The sequence below is a fragment of the Podarcis cretensis genome (genome assembly GCF_951804945.1).
Source record: "Podarcis cretensis genome assembly, chromosome: 9".
In the NCBI taxonomy this organism is placed as follows: Eukaryota; Metazoa; Chordata; class Lepidosauria; order Squamata; family Lacertidae; genus Podarcis; species Podarcis cretensis.
The window spans coordinates 2,991,296-3,018,564 of NC_137178.1; the positions used below are offsets into that span (position 1 = coordinate 2,991,296).

Consider the following 27,269-nt stretch of genomic DNA (forward strand, 5'->3'; position numbering starts at 1 on the left):
GGGCCAGTGCATTCCCCACCAGGGAGAGAAGATAAGGCAGGGCTGACCACACCTCCATCGGAGAGTCAGACAACGGAGGGGAGGTCAGATCCGGCCAGTATCCCGGAAGAGGGAAGCAGTGACAGAAGTAGTGTAACGGTCAGGAGGAAGGTCACTGGGTTGGCGCGAGAGGCAAGTTCAAATGTACAGGAGCGCGGGACAGCAGAGAATGAGGATTGGGAACCGGGTCCTAAAGCCCGCCGGAGGGAGGGGGAGGAGTTAAGCGACTCAGCGTCAGAAGAGTCCAGAAAGGGGGATGCCCCAGTGGGCAGGAGGACCCAGAGGAGGAGAAACCAGCAGAAAAGGTGGAGCAGGGCTAGGATCTTAAACTGGTGTCAGAGGGGAGGAGATTCAGACGGGACTTCGCCGGTCTAGGGTTTAAGACGTAGAGCTGCGCGCTGCGGCTTTGAAATGGAAACTGAACCTCAGTAAAGACTTTTGTACATAACGACAGCCTCGCGTTGGTCCTCTGTGAGCTGGGACCTAGGGGCAGCTCTGACAGATGGTGTTCCATGGGAGACAGGGGATCGTCCGGAGACAACTGGGGGCCTGCCTGATACCCCCGACTCACTGGCAGTATCCCAACATGGCAAACCCTCACTGTGATCAACTCCTGCCCAGAAACCAATGTCCCCACTGTGGAAGGTTGTGTGTATCTAGAATTGGCCTCCATAGTGACTTACGGATTCACTGTTAAGACAATCTTATTCAGCTACAAGTGATTGCTGAATAATAATAATAATAATAATAATAATAATTTTTTATTTATACCCTGCCCTCCCCAGCCAAGGCCGGGCTCAGAGCGGCTTACAAGCAATAATGAAAACAAGATGAATGAGTACAACTTAAAAACAAAAATAAAATACAACATTAAAATAATGGAACATTAAAATATTAAAATGTAGCCTCATTGCAGGAGGAGAAGGAAAAGAAAAAAAAAAGAGAGAGAGGGAGGGAGGGAGGGAATCAAATTGGCTCCAAGCCAAAGGCCAGGCGGAACAACTCTGTCTTACAGGCCCTGCGGAAAGAAATCAGATCCTGCAGGGCCCCGGTCTCATGAGGCAGAGCATTTCACCAGGCCGGAGCCAGAGTTGAAAAGGCCCTGGCTCTGGTTGAAGCCAATCTAACTTCCTTAGGGCCTGAGACCACTAGGGTGTTGTTATTTATGGATCTTGAGGCTCTCTGTGGGGCATACCAGGAGAGGTGGTCCCGTAGGTACGAGGGTCCTAGGCCGTGAAGGGCTTTAAAGGTCAAAAGCAGCACCTTAAATCTGACCCTGTACTCCACTGGGAGCCAGTGCAGCTTGAAAAGCACTGGGTGAATATGCTCCCATGGCAGAGACCCCGTGAGGAGCCTTGCTGCAGCATTCTGTACCGCTGGAGTTTCTGGGACAGCTTCAAGGGCAGCCCCACATAGAGCGAATTACAGTAGTCAAGCCTGGAGATGACCGTCACATGGATCACTGTGGCCAAGTCGGGGCGGGAAAGGTAAGGGACCAACTGCTTGATGCGGCGAAGGTGGAAAAATGTCGCCTTGGCTGTTGCTGTAACCTGCGCCTCCATGGAAAGGGAGGCGTCAAGGATTACACCCAAACTCTTAACGGAAGGCAATGGCACTAACTGGGCCTCCGCAAGAGAAGGGAGTTGGTCCCTCATCCCCATGCCATCCCGACCTAGCCATAGGACCTCTGTCTTCGAAGGATTTAGTTTCAATCGGCTCCCACGAAACCATCCAGCCACAGCTTCTAAGCATCTGGTCAATGTGTTCGGGGTCAAGTCAGTGTGGCCATCCATCAGCAGATAGAGCTGAGTGTCATCAGCATATTGGTGACAGCCCAGCCCAAAGCTCTGGATAATCTGGGCAAGGGGGTGCATAAAGATGTTAAAAAGCATCGGGGAGAGAATTGCGCCCTGCGGCACTCCACACACCAAGGAGTGGCGCGGCGACATTTCCCTCCCTAGTGCCACCCTCTGTCCCTGACCAGAGATAAAAGAGCACAACCAGTTACGGGCTATGCCCTGTATCCCCACGTCTGCGAGGCGGTGGTCCAGAAGATCATGATCGACCATGTCAAAGGCTGCTGACAAATCTAAAAGGATCAGCAGTCCTGACCCGCCTCGATCCAGTTGTCTACGGAGATCATCTGTTAGGGCAACCAGAGCCGTCTCCGTCCCAAAACCAGGATGGAAACCGGACTGAAATGGATCTAATGCCGAAGTTTCCTCCAGAAACCTACCAAGCTGTTCAGCAACCGCTCTCTCAATTACCTTACCCAGGTATGGAAGATTTGAAACTGGGCGGTAATTGGATAGGTCTAAGGGATCTAATGAAGTTTTTTTTAAGAGTGGACACACCACTGCTTCCTTCAGTTCCCCTGGGAATGTCCCCGTGTAGAGGGACATATTGATAATTTCAACCAGAGGGGTCCGCACAACATCTGGACACTCCCTAGACACTCCCTAATCAGCCAAGACGGGCATGGATCAAGGAGGCAGGTGGTGGGCCTACCAACTTGGAGGAATCTATCCACATCAGTAGGGAGTATCCGATCGAAATGGTCCAACACTGGACCTGAAGTCAGTCGAGGGGCCTCCAGTTCAGTCACTGTATCTAAATTGGCAGGGAGGTCACGGCGGAGCAACAGGACTTTCTCCGCAAAAAAAACTCGCGAATGCCTCACAGCTGTGGGTCGAATTTGTGCTTAAATTTGGTTGTCCTCCTAAGGACATTATTGACCTAATTATTCTAAAAAGTTGTGCCGGGCGAGAGCTAGCGGATGCAATGGAAGCTGCAAAGTAAGATTTCTTAGCAGCTTTCATAGCCATCTCATAGGCTTTCATAAGCGTCCTATAAGATGTTCTTGAGGCTCCGTCACGAGTCCGTCGCCATACTCGCTCTAGCCGTCTGAGATCCCGCTTCATTTTCCGGAGCTCCTCAGTAAACCAAGGGGCCCGGTTTCGACGGGGTCGCAGAGGGCGCTTAGGCGTGATCTCATCAATGGCTGCCAAGAGCCGGTTATTCCAGTCCTCAACAAGGTCATCTAATGAGTCGCCAGGAGGAGCAGGGTTCCGCAAGGCTTGTCGGAATCTATCAGGATCCATCAGTTTTCACGGACGAGCCCAAATAGGTTCGCCACCCGAGCCGGGGAGGAGCGGGAAGTCAATCTTGGCTTTCAGAGCGTAGTGATCAGACCATGGCACTTCCACAGCAGGGAGCATGATCACATCTATGCCAGCCCCAAAGATCAGATCCAGCGTGTGGCCTGCTTGATGAGTGGGGCCCCAAACAACCTGGGAGAGCCCTAGCGTTGCCATGGAAGTCGCTAGGTCCAGAGCCTGTGAGGAGGGAGCGGCATCGGCATGGACGTTGAAGTCTCCCAAAACCAGTAGGTTTGGGAACTCCAAGGCCCAGCCTGCCACCACCTCCAGCAGGTCTGACAGGGTGGCTGCAGGTGTGCTGGGTGGTCGGTACACCAGCCAGACAGCGAAGCTCTCTTTGGTGCCCCACATGAGACCAACACATTCAATGCCGGAGATCACCGGTGATGGCAGAGCTCTGAAAGAGCAATCCTCCCAGATTAGCAATGCTACTCCTCCCCCCGACCCACAGTCCGCGATTGATGGAGGACAGAGAAACCTGGGGGTGTTATCTCATGTAGGGAGACTACTTCGCCTTCCCGTACCCAGGTCTCCATCACGCAAGCCAGGTCAATCCCCTGCGAGACAAAAATGTCACGGATGGTGGCGGTTTTGTTGCCTATGGACCTGGCATTGCACAGCACCAATGACGGAGGTGTGTAATCCTTGCTCTCCCTACCCTCATCCCTTGGGATGGGGCGTAGATTGGAAGGGGTTTGAGGATCACTGCATCTCGAAACCCTTCGCCGATAGAGATATCTAGCCCCACCGCCATTCCTCCCTAGCCCTTCAATTGTGGAAATCCCAGATCCCACACTAGCCTCCCCAATAGATGGGTAACATCCCCTCAATAACAAGTCATCCTTGGGCCAGGACTCATGGGTCAAAATGGTATGGGAAAGAGGAAGAGGAAGAGGAAGGAGGAGGAGGAGGAGGAGGAGGAGGAGGAGGAGAACAACAACAACAACAACGGGGGTGTTTTGAAGGACTACAGTGTTCATGTACATGGTGAGGGTAGAGAGAGACTGTGAGAAGGCAAGGGTGAGGGGGCATTTGGCTATGTGGAGTCCTAGGTGGCTGGTGCCCATAAGTAGTGGCAGAGTGGAAGGCAAGGAGACTAACCATATGTGGAGCCAACAACTGGAAGAACCACCTCCACTGCACCCCAGACTGGTTGTAGGTATAAGAAGGCTGAGGACAGACTGAGGTTGGTGAGGCACATTCGCCCTGCTGGACCAGCCCCCACCATATGGGGCAATTTCTTGTCTCAGTGTAGAAGCCCTTCATTGTTGGGCATGAAACTACTATCAAGCCCTGTCAAACTACGCAGCATTATCATTTCTGTGTTTTTTTAAATGATATTTTATTAGATTTTTTAACAAAAAAAGAAGTTACAAGACAATAAACAATAAAAAGCACAAAAAATACAGGAACCCAAAATTTAACATAAAAAGAAAAAGAGAAAAAATAAAAAATAAAAATCCCTCTTTTTAGTTTCTTACCATTCATTTACTTATTTTCCTGACTTCCTCACACCTCCCTTTTTTGTATTCTATTTCAAAATTTGGTTCAGCAAATTCATACCCTCTTAATTTACCCTTAATTATTTATCCTCACGTATTATAGCTTCAAATTTTCGTCTACTATCAATCCACTCTTACAAATTCTTATTTTACCTTATTACTAAAACCATTTCATTTCATTATCATTAACATTCAAAGATTTTTCAATTCAATTTACCGTTAGCTTCTTTAGCCTTATCTTACCTTCAAAGCTATAAAATTTCAAAATTGAAACCATATTTAAACTTAACTCCTTCAAACCTTTCTGCTAAAGCCAATTAATCCTTTCCAGCACATTCTAATGTTTCATTAGTATTACACTAATTCCAAAAATAAAAAAGATATATAAAAAGAAATTCTCATTCTAGTTTTATCCAACGTCCCTTCTTCCTGGTTTCGGGTAGTGTCAGTCCTTTCACCATTATATCCTGTCCATCAATCTGGTGTTCTAATATCTGAGGCTCTCAGGTCCCTTCTATGCCCCCTCTGCAGGTTTTCTTGTTCCTGTTTGTACTTGCACACATCCTTGTCCCTTGTTGGGTTCTTACGTAGTTTCTTCCCTTTCTCCTTGGGGAGTGAGTCTCCGGGGAATTCCTTACAGTAGTATTCTCCATTTTCTTTCATCAGATTGTCCCATTTCCCGCTAATCCACTCCCCTATGTTTAATTTATAATCCAAAAGGTAGTTGTTCCAGGAATATTCATCAACTTGTTTCACAGTCCCATCAGAGCTAGGAATTTCCTTAACTCCAGAGTCTTGCAAATATTCTCCAAGTTCAATCTTCCAATGTTGCAGCTTTTGATTGTGCGGGATTTTGAGTCTCTGTAGCTTTTGAGTCTCTTCCACCTTCATCTGCCCTTGGACTTGCCTTTTAACTTCGTTTCCTGATAGCTCATATTTGCTGGCTGCAGCAGATATAAAATCCAACTTTTCATTCATCAAAGTCACTTTCTTATCCAGCTGCTGCAGCACAGCATTTATTTTGCCAAGGGCAGAAAGTAAAACTTCCTCCCTATTCATTTCTGTTCAAGGTCAAATAGCTGGTCCCACGGTCAAGTTTTCACAGCTGTTATATCTTCCCTGTGAATTACAGCAAACACACTGACATGCTCCCTCTAGAGGACACAGTTTCTATTTAACGTCCATCTTTAAAATGTATCCAACAAGGGGAAATTACTTTCAGTTTTCAGGTACTTTGTTTCCTTACAGAACAATACAGACAAGCAGACAGCAGCATTAGAATTATTTTGTTTCTCTTTTATTTCTATCTATCAAAGGTGTTCCGTTTTCAATTAATGGACAACTCCAACAATTTCTGTTCTGACATCCCGTCCCCAGGTTTGGGACGATGGAAGCTTATATTCTTTCACTCTCTCTGCCGGATTAAGATGTCAAAATTTCTTCCCCCCTTTTCTCCTGCTGTCCAGGGGGGTTTTGATGGTTATAAATGCAGGAAATTTCAATCTTAGAATCAATTTTCCAGGCTATTTAGCTTGCAAGATCTTTGCTTCAGTCTATTTACAAAAAGCGGAAGGCGGACTTCCTGTTTACACCTTCCCGCTTCAGTGCCAAATTCAAGTTTGTTCTTTTGATCAAAGGAGCAATTCCTTTGATCTCCCGATCTTTCAATTATCCTACTCACGGGTTGTTGTTTAAAAGTCGAATTGTCACCGGAAAGAGGACAGCGCTCTCTGGCATCGGCTTCACTCCGCAGCTTCATTCCGCAGAAGTAGCAATTGACTCTCAGCACCGTGCCAAACACCCCATCCCGCTCCGGAGCCCTTTGCAGGGTTCCTTTGCTGATGGGGGGGGCGCAAAAGGTGCCCGCCAAGTCCCACGGTCGCAGGCTTCACCCGCCTGCGGTTTTCGAAAGGGTCCCCGCTTCGCTGTAGCGGTAGGACCCAATTTCTGTGGGGCTTCTCCCTCTAAGTTAGAGGGAATCCGCCATTGCCGGTGGCGCCGCCTCCGGAAGTCCGACTTAGGACCAAAATGGTATGACTTAGGGTCAAAATGGTATGGGAAAGAAGAAGAAGAAGAAGAAGAAGAAGAAGAAGAAGAAGAAGAAGAACAACAACAACAACAACAACGGGGGTGTTTTGAAGGACTACAGTGTCCATGTACATGGTGAAGGTGGAGAGAGACTGTGAGAAGGCAAGGGTGAGGGGGCATTTGGCTATGAGGAGTCCTAGGTGGCTGGTGCCCATAAGTAGTGGCAGAGTGGAAGGCAAGGAGACTAACCATATGTGGAGCCAACAACTGGAAGAACCACCTCCACTGCACCCCAGACTGGTTGTAGGTATAAGAAGGCTGAGGACAGACTGAGGTTGGTGAGGCATATTCGCCCTGCTGGACCAGCCCCCGCCATATGGGGCAATTTCTTGTCTCAGTGTAGAAGCCCTTCACTGTTGAGCATGAAACTACTATCAAGCCCTGTCAAACTACGCAGCATTATCATTTCTGATGAAGCTGGACAATATAATATTGCTTCCTTCCTACAAAACCGTCTTTCTGACATGGAACATAAAATGCAATGGAAATAAAATACTGTGCTGGGTTCTAGATGCAGGCAAAGGACAGGAAGAGCTTTCAAAGAAGAGCAAAAAATGAATTCCTAACAAAGTTTCTGCAATATAATAAACAGAGAAACGTTGCTTCCAGACTCACCCTCGGAGAAGGGCAGTTTCATCTATCCATTTCCATCTGCCTATATAATATAGCCCAATCCAGAAGTCATGTTGTTCGTTTTTAATTGCATTTTCCAGGAACTCCTGCTAAAAGCACAATCAGAAAGTATTTCCTAGGAATAAGAGGCCAGAATCCCCTCTCAGGTCATCCCCAGACTGTGGCCCCATCTGCACTGTGAAGTATCATACCACTTTAAACAGTCAATGCTTCCTCCAAAGTTTAAGAGACTGTAGAGAGGCCTTTAGGACACTGCTGCTGCTGCTGCAAATGCCAAAAATGGTTTTAAACACTTAAATGTTTTAAAAGCGTTTTTAATTTGTTGCACTTTGATTGGTGTTTTTTTCCTGTTATTCATTCATTCATTCATTCATTCATTCATTCATTCATTCCCCTTTCTCTCTGTTGGGGTGGGACAAATGCTTAGCTGGGGTGGGGATTAGTTTAATTTTAGCATAATTGTTTTTGGCTTTGTTTTTACTTTTACTATCTTGTTAGGCTGTTGTATTGTTTGTATTTTGCTTTTTAAGGGGAAAGGGTCAGGGCTGCCTGGGAGTGGGCCTCAGCCAACAGAATAGCTGGGGCAGGTTCCACAGGGGCAGAAGCACCGGGACATCCGATCTCAGTGATCATGGGCCAGAGGAGGAGTTAAGCTAAGACCAGACCTTGTCATTACTGAGGAGGCAGGCTCAATCGTTGTTTGAGGTCTATCTCTGCCTCTGGGTTTGGTCCTGACTGGAAGAATACTGGAATCAGCAAGGGAAACCCACATGACCTGAAGGTGCTGCTGTGTAATGCCAGGTCAATGATGAATAAGACCACTGCCATCCACGATCTGATTGTGGATGGAGGACTTGACCTGGCATGTGTGACAGAGACTTGGTTGGATGAAGTAGATGGGCCTGTTCCTGCTGCTGCTTGTCCACCAGGTTTCTCTTACGCACAGCAAACCAGGTCATGTCGGCGGGGGGGTTGCAGTGATTTGCACCAGGCGTCCTATTGGATAGACCCATCTTTCTGAGTGCATGTTCTGGAAGCTGGGCAATAGGGGCAGTACAGGATTCTTTTTGGTGTACTGACATCCCTGCTGCACCAAAGATTCTCTGTCTGAGCTGCTTCAGGTCGTGGCGGATGTGCTCCTGGAGACACCTAGTTTGGTTGTCCTATTGGATTTTAACATCCATGCCGACACAAACTTACTAGGGGCCGCTCGGGACTTCGTGAAACGTCTAAAACTGCCGAAGTAAGCTTAAAGTAAAGTAAGCCTCCACCGTCCTAACCCTGGAGCGGGTGTTAGGACTAACATTTAAAGCTCATTGACCAGAGACAGAAGCTTTGACAGCTAGCTAAATGAAGAGCAACACTGTGATTCCACTGTGTCATTTTGTATTTTAAAGGAGCAAATTTGGACAAAAGTAACAAAACAAATAAATTAAAAAAGTAACTTTGTGGCTGGAGCTGCAATAGAAGTTTACCCCCTAGAGGGAGAACGTGAAACTGTAACTGTTTACAGAGAAGCTCCAGCTGCTGCAGACTATCTTGTGGGAACTTGACTGGTGTCCTTGAAGCACAATGTATTCAGAAGCACTATTGTGTGTTTTTTTTAAAACAAATGCCCTACTGGAAGAATTGCATGAGGAAACGAACTTGACGACTGACTTGGTTGGAAAACTTAAGCAGACGGTGGAAAATTTGGACCAGGTAGTGGGAAAAAGAATGGAGTTTACCCAGGAATCAAGTCAGGAGTCTGCTGTAATAGAACAGATGAAAGAAGAGGAGGATGTGGAATTTGGGGAGCCAGAGATGGAGCTAGAGATGGAGGAAGTTGCGGCCCAGCAGGAACATGAACCTTTGGATTTACCAATTGATTGTCTGAAAAACCAGACTTGGAAAGATAAAGTTTGGATTGGTCTGGAAATGGGGGGTTGGATTGACCCCCCTGAGCAGGAATTTATGGACTTTCTGTTGCTATCAAAGGGTTAAAAGGTAGCAGAAACGCTCTAATCACTGAGCAGCTGGAAGTCATTAGGCTTCCAGGAACATGAGTTTGTATAAATAGTCTCCTGTGTGTTTGCTCCTCCCTTCTCCCCTTTTGGGCATATTTGCTGATATGTGTGGTTCGTCTCCGGGTTTTTTGTTTTTGTAAATAAACCTTCCTTTGAGTTCCAAAACCGCTTGCTCCAAGACTCCTCTTTGAAAAGAAATACTGCCTCTCCTGCCCTTCTTAAACTGCTGCGCGAAATGCTCTGCTGTAATGGGACTTGAGACGATGGAAGCGCACCGGACATTTACTTTGCATTAAACTAATTAAAGTTTAATGGGACAGGTTATGGCTGTTTGTACGTCAAGAAGGAGCTAAGGAATGCAGTTCAGAGTGATTTATGCAAGGACTGGAGCGAAGTCAGAAGCGGTTGCCGACAACGAAAGCCTTCAAAGCAGCTTGAGTCCTGCAACGTGCCTAGAAAGGTTTTAAACAGGCACTGAGCAGTTTGTACTCGCTGGAAGACGTCTTATTCCTCAAGGAGCCACCTCAGCAGCTGGGAGACGGTCTACAGGTGTGTGAGTATCGTTCCTAAGCCCCAGGGAGGATGGCAGAGTCCCAGGAAAGTTTTTCTGTCCCGTTTACGCGACTCAATGGGAAAAATTGGCAAGATTGGAAGGCTAGAGTAAGGATTTGGTTGCAAGCAAAAGAGTTGTGGAGTTGCACTGAAGCACCGCCTTTACAGGCAGCTGCAGACGCGTCTGCAGAAGACAAAGCAGCAGCAGCAGCTTCACAGAAACGCGACAGGAAAGCCCAAGGTCTACTAGTTTTGGCAGTGGGACCAGAGCAAATGCCTTATGTTTCTGAGTTAAAGAACACGCATGAGGTCTGGACGGTTCTGCAGCGGTTAAATTCCAGAAACACTGCGGGGGCCAAGATCCATGCTACAAGATGTTTGTTTGATTTACGTCTCCAACCGGGAGCGTGTGTGAAAGAACATATTGCCAAAATGGTGTCTGCCTTTAATCAACTAAGACAGCTGGGCATTCCTTTCTCTATGGAGCAGCAGTCATACATATTGTTGTCTTCTCTTGATAAAAGCTATGAGACTCTAGCTCTAACTTTGGAGGCTATGCCTTCAACTGAATTAACCCTTGAATACATTTCATCTCGGCTTGCAGATGAACAGGATAAAAGGCAAAGAGAAAGAGGTTTGTCTTCAAAGGGGAGTTATGCTGTGCCTAAGAGTGGGGATGCTGAGTTTGAGAACACAGTAAATGCTTTTACAGCTAGACACTGTTTTCGCTGTGGTTCCCCCTCCCATCTAATCAGGAATTGCACACGTGAACCTGGTCAAGACAGCACCAAGGCCGTTACCCCTAGTTACCAGACAAGGAGTTCCAGGGGACGTCGAAGAAGAGGAGGAGGTCGTGGCTACCCCCACAGCACACAGCACATGGCTTCAGCAATGGCGTTGATGCAAGGGCGTGGCCAAGGCAGCAATCTACGCTGGTTGATTGACAGTGGTGCATCTCACCACCTGGTGGCGCCATCTAGTGTCCGTTTGCAGAATTGCAGACATTTGCAAACCCTTAAAGTTGTGACAATGGCAGATTCAACTAAACGTTCCTTAGAGACCGTAGGCACAGTGTTCTTGAATTGTTTGCAAACAGAAATTGATGCCTACGTGCTAAAGGGATTGAAGGGGTGTATTTTGTCTGTGTCAGAACTTGATAGAGTTGGGTTCAAGACTGTGTTTGAAAATGGGGTTTGCACTATTTCAAAGAATAACGTATCTCTTTTGCAGGTGGAATGCAGAAATGGGTTATATTATTTTGAGACAAGTCCAGATGAAGTTGAACAGGTTCATGCTGGTTGTGTGAACACGCCTACCCATAATTCTTGTGTCCATTTATGGCACCGCCGTCTGGGACATATTAATTTTCAGTATGTTAAAAAGCAACCTGAATTATCAGAAGGGTGCAAAATGAACAAATGTACTAAGTATTTGGATTGTACTGCATGCAAAAGGGCGAAGGTTCATAGATGCAGCTATCCCAGTTCAGATAGGAAATCTGACAAAGTATTCCAACTTGTGCATATGGACCTATGTGGCCCAATGCCTGTTGCTAGCATGGGAGGTTCGAGGTATGCACTGTGTCTCTCGGATGACAAAACGAAGGTTACATGGTTTTTTCCTCTCAAAACAAAAGCAGATACTGCAGAAACAGTTAAAAATTGGGTTCATGCAGTAGAACTTGAATTCGGTACTAAAGTACTTGCTTTTCAGACAGATAGAGGGTCAGAATTTACCGGGTCTGTGTTGCAGAATTTCTTTAAGAAAAAGGGAATTAAGCATCGTCTGTCTACACCTTATTCCCCCCAAGAAGGAGGCGTGGCCGAACGTAAAAACAGGGTTCTACAAGAGTTGGCAAACTCTATGTTGTTTGATGCTAATCTCCCTCAAAGTTACTGGGCGGAAGCCTGGCAGGCGGCTACTCATATTCTGAACCGAGTATATAATTCGGTAATTGCCACTACCCCATATTTTGCTTTATATGGGAAGAAGCCCAAAATTAATTACTTTCGGGTGTTTGGATGTCAAGCCTATGTACTTATCCCAAAGGCGTTAAGGAAAAAGGGAAGTCCAAGGGCTAGGAAACTCATCTTTTGTGGGTACGAACCACACGCCAAATCTTGGAGATTCGTGGACCCAAATGGGGATACTACAAGAGTGGTCCTCAGTAGGAGCGCTGAATTTTGTGAGCAGTCCGGATGGACTCACTTACATGCTAACCCTGACATTTTGAGAGATGATTTAGGCATTTATCCTGAGAATGAAAGTCCAGAGAGTAGTGAGCCAGAAGGGGATGGTGCACATGGTTCAGATGCAGATTCTGACCAGGCACAAGGTTCTTCTCCTAAGGTAGAAAAGCCAAAATCTAGGAGTGTTCCAACATCGCCACCCAGTAGGCCTAGCAGACAGCAAAAGCGAAGCAGGTCACCTGCAACACCAAGCCCAAGGGAGGTATCTAAACGGAGGTCTTTATCCCTAGAGGCACATCCAGATATAAAGTCTGAGACAGATTCTGACAGCCAACGGTCAGAGGGGGCACAAGAGGAACAATTGCGCAGGTCAAACCGTGCCACAAAGGGCAAGCCACCAGAGCGGTTTAAGGTGACTAGTGTATACGTAAATATGGCACAGTGTGAGCCAGATAGCTATATGGAAGTACAACAGCTTCCAAGCTCAGAAGCCGTAAAGTGGCAGGAAGCAATGGAAAAAGAGATGGCTTCAATGAAATCTCTCGGTGTGTTTACAAGTACAGAGCTTCCGAAAGGGCAACAAGCTGTAGGTTGTCGATGGGTATATCGTTTAAAGCCCACAACTACTGAAGAGTTGCAATATAAAGCCCGACTAGTTGCAAAAGGGTTTTCGCAGCGCAAAGGTGTTCACTATTCTCAAATCTATGCCCCTACTTCAAGATCGGAGTCACTAAGAATGCTTTTAGCCTCTTCAGCTAAGAAGGGAAATAAGCTGTTTCATTTTGATGTCAATGTGGCTTATTTAAATGCAGACTTACAGGAGGAAGTCTATATGACACCACCACCGGGTTTTGAAGGAGACAAGCCAAACCAGGTCTGGCGCCTACACAAATCCATTTATGGGTTGAAACAGTCCGCCCGTAATTGGAATTCCTGCTTAAACGATGCTCTAGAGAGCATGGGCTTCAGAAAGAGCGCAGCAGATGCGTGTCTTTATCTAAAAGGCTCGGGATGTGAACAAGAAGCAGTCTTGATATTTGTTGACGATTTATTATACAGTGGAAAGGACGATAAACTTGCACAACAATTTGCCACAAAGCTTGGAGAAAGGTTTCAGATAAAATCACTAGGCAATGTATCTGTTTATCTAGGAATTAAAATTCAGCAAGATGAAAATGGGAACTATTGGCTTAGCCAAGAAGCTAAGATCCAGCAGTTGCTGGAAAGGTTTAAAATGGACAACTGTGCTGGTGTTAAAACCCCAATGGAGTTAAGTTACATAAAGGATGCTCAAGCCGGGCAACAGGCAGAGTTCTCTAATCCCGGGGTTTACCAGTCAGCAATAGGCAGTCTACTCCACATTGCACAGTGGACTCGGCCTGATATAACATATGCTGTCAACATGCTGTGTAGACAAGCTGAAAAACCATCAATGCATGCTTGGCAAGGAGTAAAAAGAGTTTTAAGGTATCTCCAAACTACCAAAAGGTTTCGCTTAAAACTATCAGCAGAGGGCAGCACACAACTTGAATGTTGGGCCGACAGTAGTTGGGCAGATGCTGGACCAGATAGAAAATCAGTGTCAGGAATGGCGATAAAATTTGGAAATGCACTAATTGGTTGGAGATCAAGAAAGCAGTCACTTATAGCTTTAAGTTCAACTGAATCTGAGTTTAATGCATTATCAGATGTATGTAGAGAACTGGAATTTTATAAGCAACTGGTACAAGAATTGTTTGGAGAATGTTCCCTACCTATCAGAGTGTGGGAAGACAATCAACCTTGTATTAAACTAGCTAAATCAGGTCAATTCAAGGCACACACAAAACACTTGGATATCCGTTATCAAAATATATGCCAAAGTGTAAAACAAGGTTTAATTGAACTAAAGTATTGTCCAAGCAAAGAAAATCTTGCAGACGGTTTTACGAAAGCTTTGAGTCCGCAATCTCATAAATGTTTCTGTTCAGGTTTAAATTTGAATTAAGGTTGGTACAGCTCAGTGTTACGAGCGAGAGGGGGTGTTGCTATCAAAGGGTTAAAAGGTAGCAGAAACGCTCTAATCACTGAGCAGCTGGAAGTCATTAGGCTTCCAGGAACATGAGTTTGTATAAATAGTCTCCTGTGTGTTTGCTCCTCCCTTCTCCCCTTTTGGGCGTATTTGCTGATATGTGTGGTTCGTCTCCGGGTTTTTTGTTTTTGTAAATAAACCTTCCTTTGAGTTCCAAAACCGCTTGCTCCAAGACTCCTCTTTGAAAAGAAATACTGCCTCTCCTGCCCTTCTTAAACTGCTGCGCGAAATGCTCTGCTGTAATGGGACTTGAGACGATGGAAGCGCACCGGACATTTACTTTGCATTAAACTAATTAAAGTTTAATGGGACACTTTCCGAGTCTGGGAATGGGCCATGAGAGGTTTGGAGATATGGGGGCTCCCAATTTTGGAAGGATCTTGAAATATGACTTTAAAACTTATATGGAGTTCAATATGGACTGTGGGAAAAGGGCTGATTTGTTGAAAAGGGTCAATAACATTACTAAGTTGGAGTTTACATGAGGGAAAGGAGACCCAGAAGAACAATTGTGGAAGGGACAGGGAAGAGACTTAAGGGCCTCGGATATAAGGCTACCAGGTTTTATGAGATAAAATGGACTGACAAATCCGGAACCAGGGGGAGGGGACGCTGGATGAAGATTGGATTGTTTTATTCTCTTTATTTGACTATTAGGACTGTTTTATACATTTGATGAACGTTTGAAGGATGTTTGAAAGGAAATGGTTTGGCTTTAGTATAAATGTTTATAGGATTAGGTAAGAATATAATGGATATGAGAAACTAGCAAAATAAGTTTAAAGTTTGGAATTTTAAGGTATTTTTTTCTTTTTTATGGTATAAGATAATAATGAAAATAGATTAAGACAATGAAAGATTAAGATAAGGGAAGTGGGAAAGGATTTGCTGAATCAGCAAATTGAATTGGAATACAAAAAAGGGAGAGGCGAGGAAGTCTGGGAAATAAGTAAATGAAAGTTAAGTGAAAGAAGGTGGAATTGTTTTTAATCACTGTTTTATTTTTGTATTTTGCCTTTTGTGTTTTTGATGTTTTTTTAGTTTTCTGCTTTTTCTTTTCTCTTTTTTCTTTTTTATACTTTTGTAATTCTTTGAAAATTTCAATAAATATGTTTTAAAAAAAACCAAACAGAGTGTTGGTGCTGACATTTAAAGCCCTAAATGCCCTTGGTCCTGTATACCTGAAGGAGCGTTTCCACCCCATTGTTCACCCCAGACACTGAGGTCCAGTGGCGAGGGTCTTCTGGTGGTTCCCTCACTGCGAGAAGCTAAGCTACAGGGAACCAGGCAGAGGGCGCCCTCCCTGTGGAACGCCCTCCTGTCAGATGTCAAGGCAATAAGCAATTCACTGGGCAACAACATTTTTGTTGCATTGACACCTGCAGTTGTTCTCACCTAATTTCAACAGGCTGATTTCATATCTGAAGTTGGTTTTGTTCTGTAAGCTCTAGTTTTTTTTTTCAATTTATGTTTTTCACGTTTCACCATAATCTTTGTTTCTCACAATGCAAGAATTCAATATTTTATTAAACACATAGCCAAAGTAGTACATGACATGTATCTCTATGTACAGTTGGAGGTATTCAAAAAATGTATTCCCTTGGGATACACAGTATGCTGGGGAACAATCCCCCCCCCATTTTCTGTTGCATGAGATTTTTCAACTGCTCATGTACGTGCTATAGTTATCTTTCAATTTCCAACTTTTGCCGTTAAGTGGGGATAAATGGACATTGACATGTTTATCTACCCTAACCACATGGTAATTATTGTTTTGCAAACTTAATTTTTCTTTATTTTTATAGTTTTGTAACCTAAATATTTGTATTTTTCCAATCAGACCGTGGCTTCTTCTTTAAGTAGACAAAAATGTGTAAACAAGCCTGTTTGATATGTTCTGCTGCTGTGCACCGGGGCTGAAGAGTTACAGAACGTCCTGTGCTGCACTCCAGAGGGAAGATGCCCAGAGAGGTTTCAAGTGCGGGGGCTTTGTATAATCGCCCCCCAGTGTTTCCCACAATCCCTTCCCCCCTGAGATTCCAAAGTGGGTTATCTATTCATCCCACTTCCCACAGAACTCTGGGAATTGTAACACTGTGAGGGGAATAGGAGGTCTGCTAAAAAGCTCTCAGTATCTTTAACAAACTTCCCAGGATCCTTTGGGGGGGTGCCATGACCATAAAGTGGTACAATCATGCTTTAAATGTATGGTGCAGCTATGGCCAAAGTTTCTTGCCCAGGAAGGCTTAAAACCATCAAACTGCAAAGGATTATTCATGCCATTTCTATATACAGTGTTCAGCTAGCTTACCTCTTCTTTGTCGTTTTGAATAATAATCAGTTTGGATTTTTTATTCTCACAAAGCCTTTCTGCATCATGCCAGTATACTAGTCCCTCATCAAATAAATAGAGAGCCTCTTTGTATGGCTGCCACTTTTGACGATGATTTGATGTGAGGTCATCTTTGAACCAAGCCAGAAAGTGGGAAAGTGGGGGCAGAAAAGCAGATTTAGCAGGAGCTGGGCTGAAGGTCTAACAGATCCCCCCCCCCATAAAGTCATTATGAATTACATACTGATATTTCATTACAATCCAGCAAAAGACATGGTAGCTAACACTCTGAAAGGTTTGTTCTAATAAAGGACACATTTAGCCAGGTCATTTGCACTCCATTTCCTTCCCTGTTCTACTGTTTCCATTCATCAACAGATTGGTAATGCTATGAAGATTGTGTGGCACCCCCAATCTCTGCTGAGCAGTAGCAATATTCCAGGAGGTTCAGTTGCTTGCCCAGGGTTGTGTTTCCATTGAGAAAATTGAGGAATAGTGGAGGTGAGTGTCGTTAAGAAGTATAGTTTATTTGACACATATTTAGACGAGATACTTCAGATGAGATTCTTGCATGTCAGTGCAGCCTCCTCCAGCCACATGGAATTCTACCTCTTTCCCCATTCTTGTTCCCAGAACACCTTGCTCTAAGCAACTCTCCCCCCCTCCCTCCAAGCCTTGTTTTTAAAGGTGGCATTTTTCTTGTAACCTATGTAATCATTCAGCATAACCTTGACAACCTCCCGTCCCCAGAAATAGCCTGTCAGAAGCGCTTCACTATAGGGAATTCAGGTGTATTCCAGGTGAGAAAAACCACATTGAGAGAGAGCTCAAATTCAATGGGATGCAGCAATCTTCTCAGTCTCGGGTCTCCAGCTGTTTTTGAACTACAATTCCCATCATCCCTGACCACTGGTCCTGCTAGCTAGAGATGATGGGAGTTGTAGTCCAACAACAGCTGGGGACCCAAGTTTGCGAAACACTCTTCTAACTCCTAAACTTATTCTCTGATACCTCTTTGAATTCTCCCAGTCTTAACAAACAGTGGAACAGTAACAGAAAGGTATCCTGTTTCTTTCCCAGAGACCTTACTGTCGGTGTCTGCTATAGGAGAGATATAGTAGTCATGGCGGTTTTCAGCTACATTGATATCTGCTGGAACTCACCCTCTCAAGAGTGTAAAGGTAAAGGGTAAAGGGACTCCTGACCATTAGGTCCAGTTGTGGCTGACTCTGGGGTTGTGGCGCTCATCTCGCTTTACTGGCCAAGGGAGCCGGCGTACAGCTTCTGGCTCATGGGGCCAGCATGACTAACCAGAGCAGTGCACGGAAACACAGTTTACCTTCCCGCCGGAGCGGTACCTATTTATCTAATTTGACGTGCTTTCGAACTGCTAGGTTAGGAGGAGCAGGGACCGAGCAATGGGAGCTCACCCTGTCGCGGGGATTCGAACCACTGACCTTCTGATCGGCAAGTCCTAGGCTCTGTGGTTTAACCCACAGTGCCACCCGTGTCCGTGTCAAGAGTGTAAGGTCCAGCAAATTCCTCATTTGCCTTGCTAACAATGGTTGGCAGGGGAGAGTCACAGTGGTCGGGTGATAATGAGCAAATCCCAATTTGAGGCACAATGACCCGAGGTCTAAGCTTGGAGGGGTCCCTGTTCACCTCATATGGAGGGTGAGGCACTTCAGTCTTCATCTCGCAAACTCCCAGAACTAACTTAGTTGGTCTTTAAGGTGCTACTGGAAGGAATTTTTTCATTTTGTTTAAACTCCCAGAATTCAGCCAACTTCCGCCACCAATTAGGAATCCATTCAAGGAGGAGTTTATCAATTCACACAGCCACAAAAATCCAAAGTCACAAAACTCTAATCCAAATTTCTCCCTCGAGTTGCTTGGTCTTTTTCTCAAAGTGGAATTGATAGATTCTAGAGGATGGTGGGACCTTTATACCTTCAACAGCTGTGCAGATGAGGGGCTTTCAGTACACGGGTCCCCCTATCCTCTGATTTCTTAGCATTCACCATCTTAAGAATAACTTACTGATTGCAGACTGGACTTCATTTGCTCTGTCTGCCCATATAAGCAATTCACCTGCTAACTTCTCAGCTTCAGCAAGTATTTCAGAATCTGAAAGGTTAGGATAATTCAGGTCAGTGAGATCTCAAACAGCTATTCAACTCTATAAAAAGGCTGTTTCCCTATAACTTGTGACTGGCCACATTCTAGCATTCAGGGTGGTCTGTAATCTGCTGAGTATTGATCTACCCCCCCCCAATAACGCTTTGTATTTTTAAGAAAAATCTCAAGCGGTTTACAGCATATTAAATCAATAAAACATAAATAAAACAATCTGAAGAAAGTCAAATATAGAGTATACAGTCAAAGCAACATAGCAGAAAACTAAAATATTATCTTAAAGATTTCAAAATAAAACATTACAAAGGAGGTCAACTACAGACTACATATTTAACATAGTAGGGCTGGTGAGTATGAGCCCAGCCCCCTAGGCCAGGTGGAAAGGGTCTTGCAGGGAGTGGCCTTCACGCCCCACAGCCGGGCAATGTTCCTCTGGCCTCTTCAGTGGGGCTGGTGAGTCTGGCCAGGTGGAAAGCAAAGAAGCCCTTCTATGGGGCAATACCCCCTGCTGGAGCAGGGGCAAGGAGTGGCCCTAAGTGTATGGACTATAACACCTTACTTACCATTCCTTCCTTGGAGGGATGGTTTCTGTTTGATCATGAAGTCCCTTATAGTTTTCATTGCTAAATCTATTTCAGGTGTTTTGTGATCCCGTTTATGAATATCTATGGAAGAGTTAGGAGGGAAAGAAATGGTGAGTCAGCTGATGTGACAGTACCTCCACCCCAGAATTGCTGCGGCTGATTTGGAATCAAGGCTCCCCGTGTGTTAGCAATTTTTTAAGGCTATTCCCATCGCAAAGCAAAAGTGTTTAATGAAGCATCAGGCAGCAGAGTGGGTAACATTCCAGTAATAAAACTGCATTAAAATGAAACCTGTAGATCACCCTGTGAAGGGTGGTCTATAAATTGAATAAATTCAATGTGGATAAATAAAGGCCAGGTTACAACATCTCGTAACAACGTTAAATAAATGAGATAAAGTAAAAGCTAAGAGTTAGGGCAATATCCAGTGCCGCAGTGCCACTGGTGAAATGGACTTCTATATGGACAAGGAAGCTTTCCTGTCCCCTCTAGCCCAGCCCACCACATGCCCTCAAAATTCTCACTGGAAGCAGAAAACCTAATATTCCCCACCAATACCCAGAAAATGCCTAATATTCCCACCAGTATATCTGGAAAACAAACAGATATTAACCAGGTGCCAAAATGGTAAGCGTTGATGCATTATATAATTCTAGAGCTAGGACATTTCACAATCAGGGTGCTACCACACAGAAGGCTCTTTTCTGTCATGCTACCTAATGGACAGTGGGACAGTGAGACAATCCACTCCTATGTCCAAGATCTAGGGACCTGAGCAGGTTGTACAAGACAATGTGTCCTTCAGAACCTTGGGTTCCAAGTCAGTGAAGACTTCCTAGGTCAATACCAGAACCTTAAATTCATCCCACAAATGAATAAGTAACACATGAAGGGCTTAGACTTTTAAAAGGAGACACACACAAACATCTGATTACACTCAGAAATCAATATGATTTCCCTGTCCTTTGGCAACTTTCTTCTACTCATCTAGGGCTAAGGAGAAGGTCAGAGAGGGAGGATGGCTTCCTAGATGACTTGAAGACCTCTTTTGTTTGCCCGTGAGATATCCTGCAGAACCTGTGACAGTCTCTTTAAGAGAAGCAAGCTCTTACCCAGCATGCAAAGATAGAAAGGAAGACGAACAGGGAGTTGCAAGGTAGGACAAGTGACTGCACAGGTTGCTTCATAATGTTGGCCTAAAAAGTCTCTGGAGCAGCTAAGCAGTTATTGAGGGGCAAGAAACAGGCATTCATTTCAATGGGTGAGATTTAGTCACATCCTTACTTTACACACTGGAATCAATGGGAGGTAAAAGGGCTTAGCTGTGGTTGGATTATGGTGACACTTTTGAAAGTGTTCTTCATACTGATGTAAAGCCAACCAGTCAGAGTAGCCCTCAGTTTCAAGGCCTGCACTATAAAGATTGCCACCCCACGTGAAACTTGGGGATTTGCGTCCACAAGAAGCGATTTCAAACAGTCTTCCTTAGATGTGATGGTGGACGGGATCAAGCGGAGGAGCTTAGATCTTATTGGCTCATAAATAGGGCAGTAGAAAAATAAGTGTATGAAGTCCTCTACTTCATTCATTGTGCATGGACATAGACGCTGAGTAATAGGGGTCTTAGAGTAAATCCCCTGCAGGAAGGCCGTGGGTATAGAATGGAAACGGGCCATGGTAAACGCTCTTCTCAAATTGGGCTCCGTCAGGTCTATCAAGTAGTTGGCAAGTGATCTTACCACTTTCACTTTAGGGAGCCACATGGAGAGGCGAGCTGTGGTGGACTGTGCCCGGTCCATGGCCTCGTCTCTAGTAAGAATCCAGGCCCGGATTTTATGTTGATCCCAAGCTGACAGCGTGTCCAGATCTGGGAGGGAGTAGCGTGCAGTAATAGTCTCCATGGCCTTGGACCATTTATTGCTATGAGAACAAGTTAAAAAGGCTTGCCTGGCTAAAAGGGAACCTGGGGCTTTTATTAATTTACAATAAAAACTAATAATTCTAATGTGGGCTCTCGCAACAATGGAGGGGAGGCCCAGTTCTGTTCTTAACTGTGCAGCAATCGAGCCCTTGGGGAGACCCAGTAACTTTCGTGCAAAAGAGTTTTGCAGAATCTCGAGCCGTTGTAGTGTTTTTAAATTCCACCCCCAGATTTCAACCCCATACAATAACATCGGGAGGACTTTGCTGATAAATGCTTTTCTAATTGGTGGAAACAATTGGCCGCCTTTTGCATAGAATAATTTCTCCAAGGCTTTGATGGTTCTACGGGCAGCCAGGATGGACATATTTAGGTGAGCTGACCAGCTAAGCCCATGCTGAAAAGTGATACCCAAATACTTGAATGCTGAACAGTATTCAATAGAGTGGCCCTCAAAGTTCCAAAACGGCTTCCGAGTTTTCGTGCCAAAAGTTAGAATTTTGGTTTTGGCGAAATTGATTTTGAGGGAGTTGGTATCGCAATATGTCATGAGCCCTCTGAGCATGTTGTTTAAGCCCTGCTTGGTTAAAGACAGTATCACCATGTTGTCCGCATAGAGTAAAATGGGGATCTTGAGCTGTTGTAAAGAGGGGGCAGATTGGTTTAGGGCCTTCATGGTTGTAACGATGTCATTGATGTAAAAACCAGGATAACGCTAAAGGCTACACAGCCTAGACTTACACAGACTAACTGCTCCAAATGCAGCAAAAAACAGGACCAGGCACAGCATCACTACAATAAATGTACCAATGGAAGAGAGAAAGAACTCTTCTATTTCATGCAAAACAGCAGCAAGTTTTCCTTGATGGACAAAAAGAAAGAAAATCTGCTTAAGTATCTTGGCTAACTTTTTTGCCTTTTCATTTCAAGTGACAGTAATGGATCCAGAAGTACTCCTTCAGAGTACAGAACAGGCCATATCCCACCCATCTTGTCTAGGGAACCACCCACTGACTGCACCTCAGTCTTGTCTGGATTAAACTTCTGTTTATTGGCTCTCATCCAGTCCATTACTGAGGCCAGGCATCCGTCTAGTATGTCAACTGCCAAAGCTGCAAATGTAAAGGGGAGATAGAGCTGTGTGTCATCAGCATTTCTCACAACACACTCCAAAATCTGGATGACCTTCCTCTGAATGGATGATAAAACTGAACTGTGAGGAACCCCGTGTTGAAGGCTCCAAGGTGCTGATCAGAACTCTTCAAGCACAGTCACCCAAGCAGGACTAGAACCATTGAATAGCAGTGCCACTCAATCCCAGCTCAGTCAGTCCCTCCGGAAGAATACCATAGTTGATGGTAGTGAAAAGCAGTGCAAGATCAATGAGGATCAACAGAGCACACTTCTCCTCCCTTTCTCCCAGCAGAGCGAAGTCTGTCCAATTGCCAAATAGCTTTAATAAATGAGGTCCCTTGATATTCTCTTTGTTGCATGTTTATTTAAAGGTTTGTTCCCTCACCTGGGCGAGGAGCAGTGGTATAGAGGTAAATCCTTACCACATTGTGGATCAGGGGAGAACACAGTCTGAGGCTGGCATAGCACTAGTTTGCTTGGCTAAAGGAGCCTGTTGGAGTGACAGAGCACGGCTGGCTTTTCTCCAGCCCTTCCCACTACGACTGGTCACACATGCCTCCTGTTGCTCTCCCACTTTTCCTTTCCAGTGTGTTCCTCGTCTAGGCTATGAACCAGTTCTATGTGTGCTGCATACATACCCTTTCTGGGAGGTGGTTTTCGTCTGCGTTTTAGTATTGACCTGGATGTCACATTAGATCTGGAAGAGACATTGGATCTAGAAGCCACGTTGGATCTGGAAGCCACATTGGATTTGGAAGCCACATTGGATCTGGAAGCTGCATTGGATCTGGAAGCCACACTGGTTCTTGAAGCTGCATTGTGGTGTTGGGTCACATAGTATGTAATTTACTTGAACATCAGCGAAAACTTGCAAAAAAGCCATTGTGTGATAGCTGCTAAATCCCAGTAGGGTAAATCCCTGAAAAACTTGTAGCTCAGGAGCAAAATCGTAGTGAGTGATGATCCTGAAGGAATTCAGTTTTCAGCCCTACTCTGCCAGAAAATCTCATTTCTTTCTTTTTTTAATGGAGTAACAAGCTTGGTGGATCAGGGGAATGATGTGAACATAGTGTATCTTGATTTCAGTAAGGCAAAGTTCAGTAAGACAAAGCAAAAGGATCTTAAATGAGAAAATAACAGAACAAGAAATAGAGGGTGCCATTCAAAACATGAAACTGGGAAAATCACCAGGACCAGATGGCCTGACGGCTAAATACTACAAAGCGCTGAAAGAATGGCTGATACAACCACTGAAGCAAGTTTGCAATGAAATTTTGGAGGGGAAAAAGGCACCTGAATCGTGGAAAGAGGCTTTTATTTCACTTATACCGAAAACAGAGACTGAGAAGAACCAGGTTAGAAACTACCGCCCTATATCTTTACTTAACGTGGATTATAAAATTTTTGCAGACATTTTGGCAAAAAGATTGAAAAGAGTGTTGATAGAGGAGATTCATAAGGACCAAACAGGCTTTCTCCCAGGGAGACATATGTCAGACAATGTGAGGAACATTATAGACATTTTGGAGTTGTTAGACGTTGATATTAACAGGAAGGCAGTTCTGATTTTTGTGGATGCGGAGAAAGCCTTTGACAACATCTGTTGGACTTTTATGAAAAAGAATCTCCAAGGGATGGGGGTAGGCCAAGGTTTTGAAAACGGTATAGGTGCAATATATACTAAACAAAAAGCTAAGTTAATTGTAAATAATGTGGTAACAGAAGAAATATTTATAGAAAAAGGTACACGGCAGGGATGCCCAATATCCCCTCTGCTTTTTATATCAGTCCTGGAGGTTTTGTCAAATATGATTAGAAAGGACCAGTTGGTTAAAGGAGTTCAGGTCGGAGTTAGACACTACAAACTAAGAGCATTTGCAGATGACCTAGTATTGACCCTGCAACAGCCAGATACTAGCACTAAAAGAGTATTAGAACTAATTGAAATATTTGGTCGAGTAGCAGGTTTTAAATTGAACAAACAAAAAACGAAAGTGTTGGAGAAAAATTTAACAATGGAAGAAAGAGAGAGATTTCAGAATGAAACAGGCTTGGAAATAACGAAAAGGGTAAAATACCTGGGGATAAACTTAACGTCCAAGAATGTGAACTTATTTAAAGATAATTATGAAAAATGTTGGTTAGAAGTAAAGAAAGATCTGGAAATATGGTCAAGGCTGAAACTTTCCTTGTTAGGCCGAATCGCTACTATTAAGATGAATGTATTGCCTAGAATGTTATTTTTATTTCAGATGCTGCAGATTTTGGACAAGATGGACTGTTTCAAGAAGTGGCAGAAAGACATATCAAAATTTGTCTGGCAGGGCAAAAAGCCCAGAATAAAATTTAAGATTTTAACTGATGCAAAAGACAGAGGGGGGTTTGCCCTGCCGGACTTAAGACTTTACTATGAATCGGCAGCTTTTTGCTGGTTGAAACACTGGCTACTTCTTGAGAACACGGACATTTTGGATCTGGAAGGGTACGACAATAGTTTTGGTTGGCATGCATATTTATGGTATGACAAGGTAAAGGTGTATAAAGGATTTAAAAACCATATTGTAAGGAAAGCACTGTATAATGTTTGGATCCGATATAAAGATCTGTTGGAAAATAAAACCCCCAGGTGGGTGTCACCAATGGAAGCGAGGGAAGTAAAAAAACTTAATATGGACTCTAAATGGCCAAAATATCATGAAATTTTAGAATATGATGGTGAAAGGGTTAAACTTCAGAGTTATGAGAAATTAAAGCCCAAGGTTCGAGATTGGTTGCATTATCATCAGATAAATGAGACATTCAAACAGGACAGGAAAATAGGATTCCAGAAAGAGAGGTCAAAACTAGAAACAGAATTGTTGGAACCCAATACTAAGAACTTATCAAAAATGTATAACTTGCTGTTGAAATGGAATACACAGGATGAAACGGTGAAATCAGCTATGATTAAATGGGCACAAGATATCGGTCATGATATTATGTTTGCTGACTGGGAACAGTTATGGACCACTGGTATTAAATTTACTGCATGTAATGCTTTAAAAGAAAACATTATGAAAATGATCTATCGGTGGTACATGACCCCAGTTAAGCTTGCAAAAATTTATCACTTGCCTAACAATAAGTGTTGGAAATGTAATGAGACTGAAGGCACTTTTTACCACCTTTGGTGGACCTGCCCAAAGGTTAAAGCTTTCTGGGAAATGATCTATAATGAAATTAAGAAGGTCCTTAGGTGGACTTTTCCTAAGAAACCAGAGGCTTTTCTCTTGGGCATGGTTGGCCAATTGGTGTTAAAGAAGGATAGGATTTTCTTTATGTATGCCACTACAGCAGCAAGAATTCTACTGGCAAAGTATTGGAAGATGCAAGAACTACCTACTCTGGAAGAATGGCAAACAAAGGTGATGGACTTTATGGGACTGGCTGAGATGACGGGCAGAATCCGCGACCAGGGGAAGGAGACAGTGGAAGAGGACTGGAAGAAATTTAAAATATATCTTAAAAACTATTGCAAAATTGAGGAATGTTAAGATGTCAGGGGGTAAGAGGTAGAGAATTGCAGCAGTAACTAAAAAACTAAAGGAAATTTTATGAAAGGGAATTAAGACAATCGACTAAAGGGTTGCTAAAGAATCACTAAACAAGGATGCAGAGATGGGGAGGTATGGGGAAGTCAAAAGAAAGAAGGGTATGAAATGATGATTTTGAAGTTATATTGGTTTAATTGTTTTGTGTGTTTTGATTTTCTTGTTTTTCTTCTGTTTGTCTTGTTTTGTTTTTATTATGTGTTTGAAAAACGAATAAAAATTATTTAAAAAAAAAAAACCCAAGCTTGGTGGATCAGGGGAATGATGTGAACATAGTGTATCTTGATTTCAGTAAGGCTTTTGACAAAGTTCCCCATGATATTCTTGTGAGAAAACTGGTCAAGTGTGGGTGGAATGAGGTAACTGTTAGGGGGATTTGTAGCTGGTTGACTGACTGAACCAAAATAGTGCTCACTAATGGTTCCCTGATTCAGGTAGGAAGCCGTGTTGGTCTGACACAGTCAAAATAAAGAATAAAAAAATAGTCCAGCAGCACCTTAGAGACCAACTAAGTTTGTTCTGGGTATAAGCTTTCGTGTGCATGCACACCTTTTCAGATACACTGAAGGAGAAGTCACCAGGCCCCTATATATAGTGGGAGGATGGGGTGGGATTTTTCTCAGTATGGTAGTGGGAGATGGGTGATTGACTTAATGGGTATGGAAAAACTGTTGACGACTGTTAACGACTGCAATTAGTTCTACAGGAAAAAGCAAGGGATAGTATGCAGATATATAAGGGTCTGGTGACTTCTGCTTCAGTGTACCGAAGAAGTGTGCATGTACACAAAAGCTTATACCCTGCACAAACTTAGTTGTTCTCTAAGGTGCTACAGGACTATTTTTTAATGGTTCCTTGTCATCCTGGGGAAAAGTGACAAGGGGGGTGCCACAGGATTCTGTCCTGGGCCCGTTGTTGTTCAACAACTTTATAAACCACTTGGTTGAAGGAATTGAGGAAATGCTCATCATATGACACCAAACTGGGAGGGGTAGCTAATGCCATGGAAGACAGAATTGGGATTTACATAGGTTTTGCCATTTCTTGAAACATTGTTGCCAAACTTGGCACAAATGTTCCCAGGGTGGGGGTGGGGGATGGTCTTCACCACCATTTAGAAACCAGGTTCCATTTTTCTGCCACTTGAGATATCATCCCCAAACTCTGCAGAAAGGAAGGCTCATGGTCTCCCTTCTAAGACGTACAGAAACTCTGCCTTCCTGTATTGCAATGAAGAGGAAAAAGTAGGAACAACTTACGTTCTGTGAATGTCAGGCCTCTCACCATTTTAACTGCTCATTTGGATTGGCGCCTTATGTCATCCTGCGTTCAGA

General features: G+C 44.2%; 1 protein-coding gene across 7 annotated transcripts in view; it reads right to left on the minus strand.

Moving 5' to 3' along the window:
• Positions 1–27,269, minus strand: part of LOC307224326 (uncharacterized protein) — a 91,133-nt gene that overhangs the window by 25,575 nt on the left and 38,289 nt on the right. For 2 of the 7 annotated variants that reach the window (XM_079991142.1, XM_079991143.1), the window contains exons 3-9: positions 27,195–27,258; positions 22,984–23,157; positions 21,953–22,072; positions 19,270–19,371; positions 18,611–18,697; positions 16,550–16,701; positions 7,403–7,509 (exon numbers count right to left, since the gene is read on the minus strand). The exons of 1 other annotated variant lie outside the window; for it this stretch is intronic. In XM_079991142.1, coding sequence (XP_079847268.1) covers positions 7,403–7,509; positions 16,550–16,701; positions 18,611–18,697; positions 19,270–19,371; positions 21,953–22,072; positions 22,984–23,157; positions 27,195–27,222 — 770 coding nt within the window. In that variant the 5' untranslated portion in view covers positions 27,223–27,258. The remainder of the gene's footprint in view (positions 1–7,402; positions 7,510–16,549; positions 16,702–18,610; positions 18,698–19,269; positions 19,372–21,952; positions 22,073–22,983; positions 23,158–27,194; positions 27,259–27,269) is intronic. 4 more of the 7 variants (XM_079991134.1, XM_079991144.1, XM_079991136.1 and 1 more) reach the window with 4 other exon arrangements.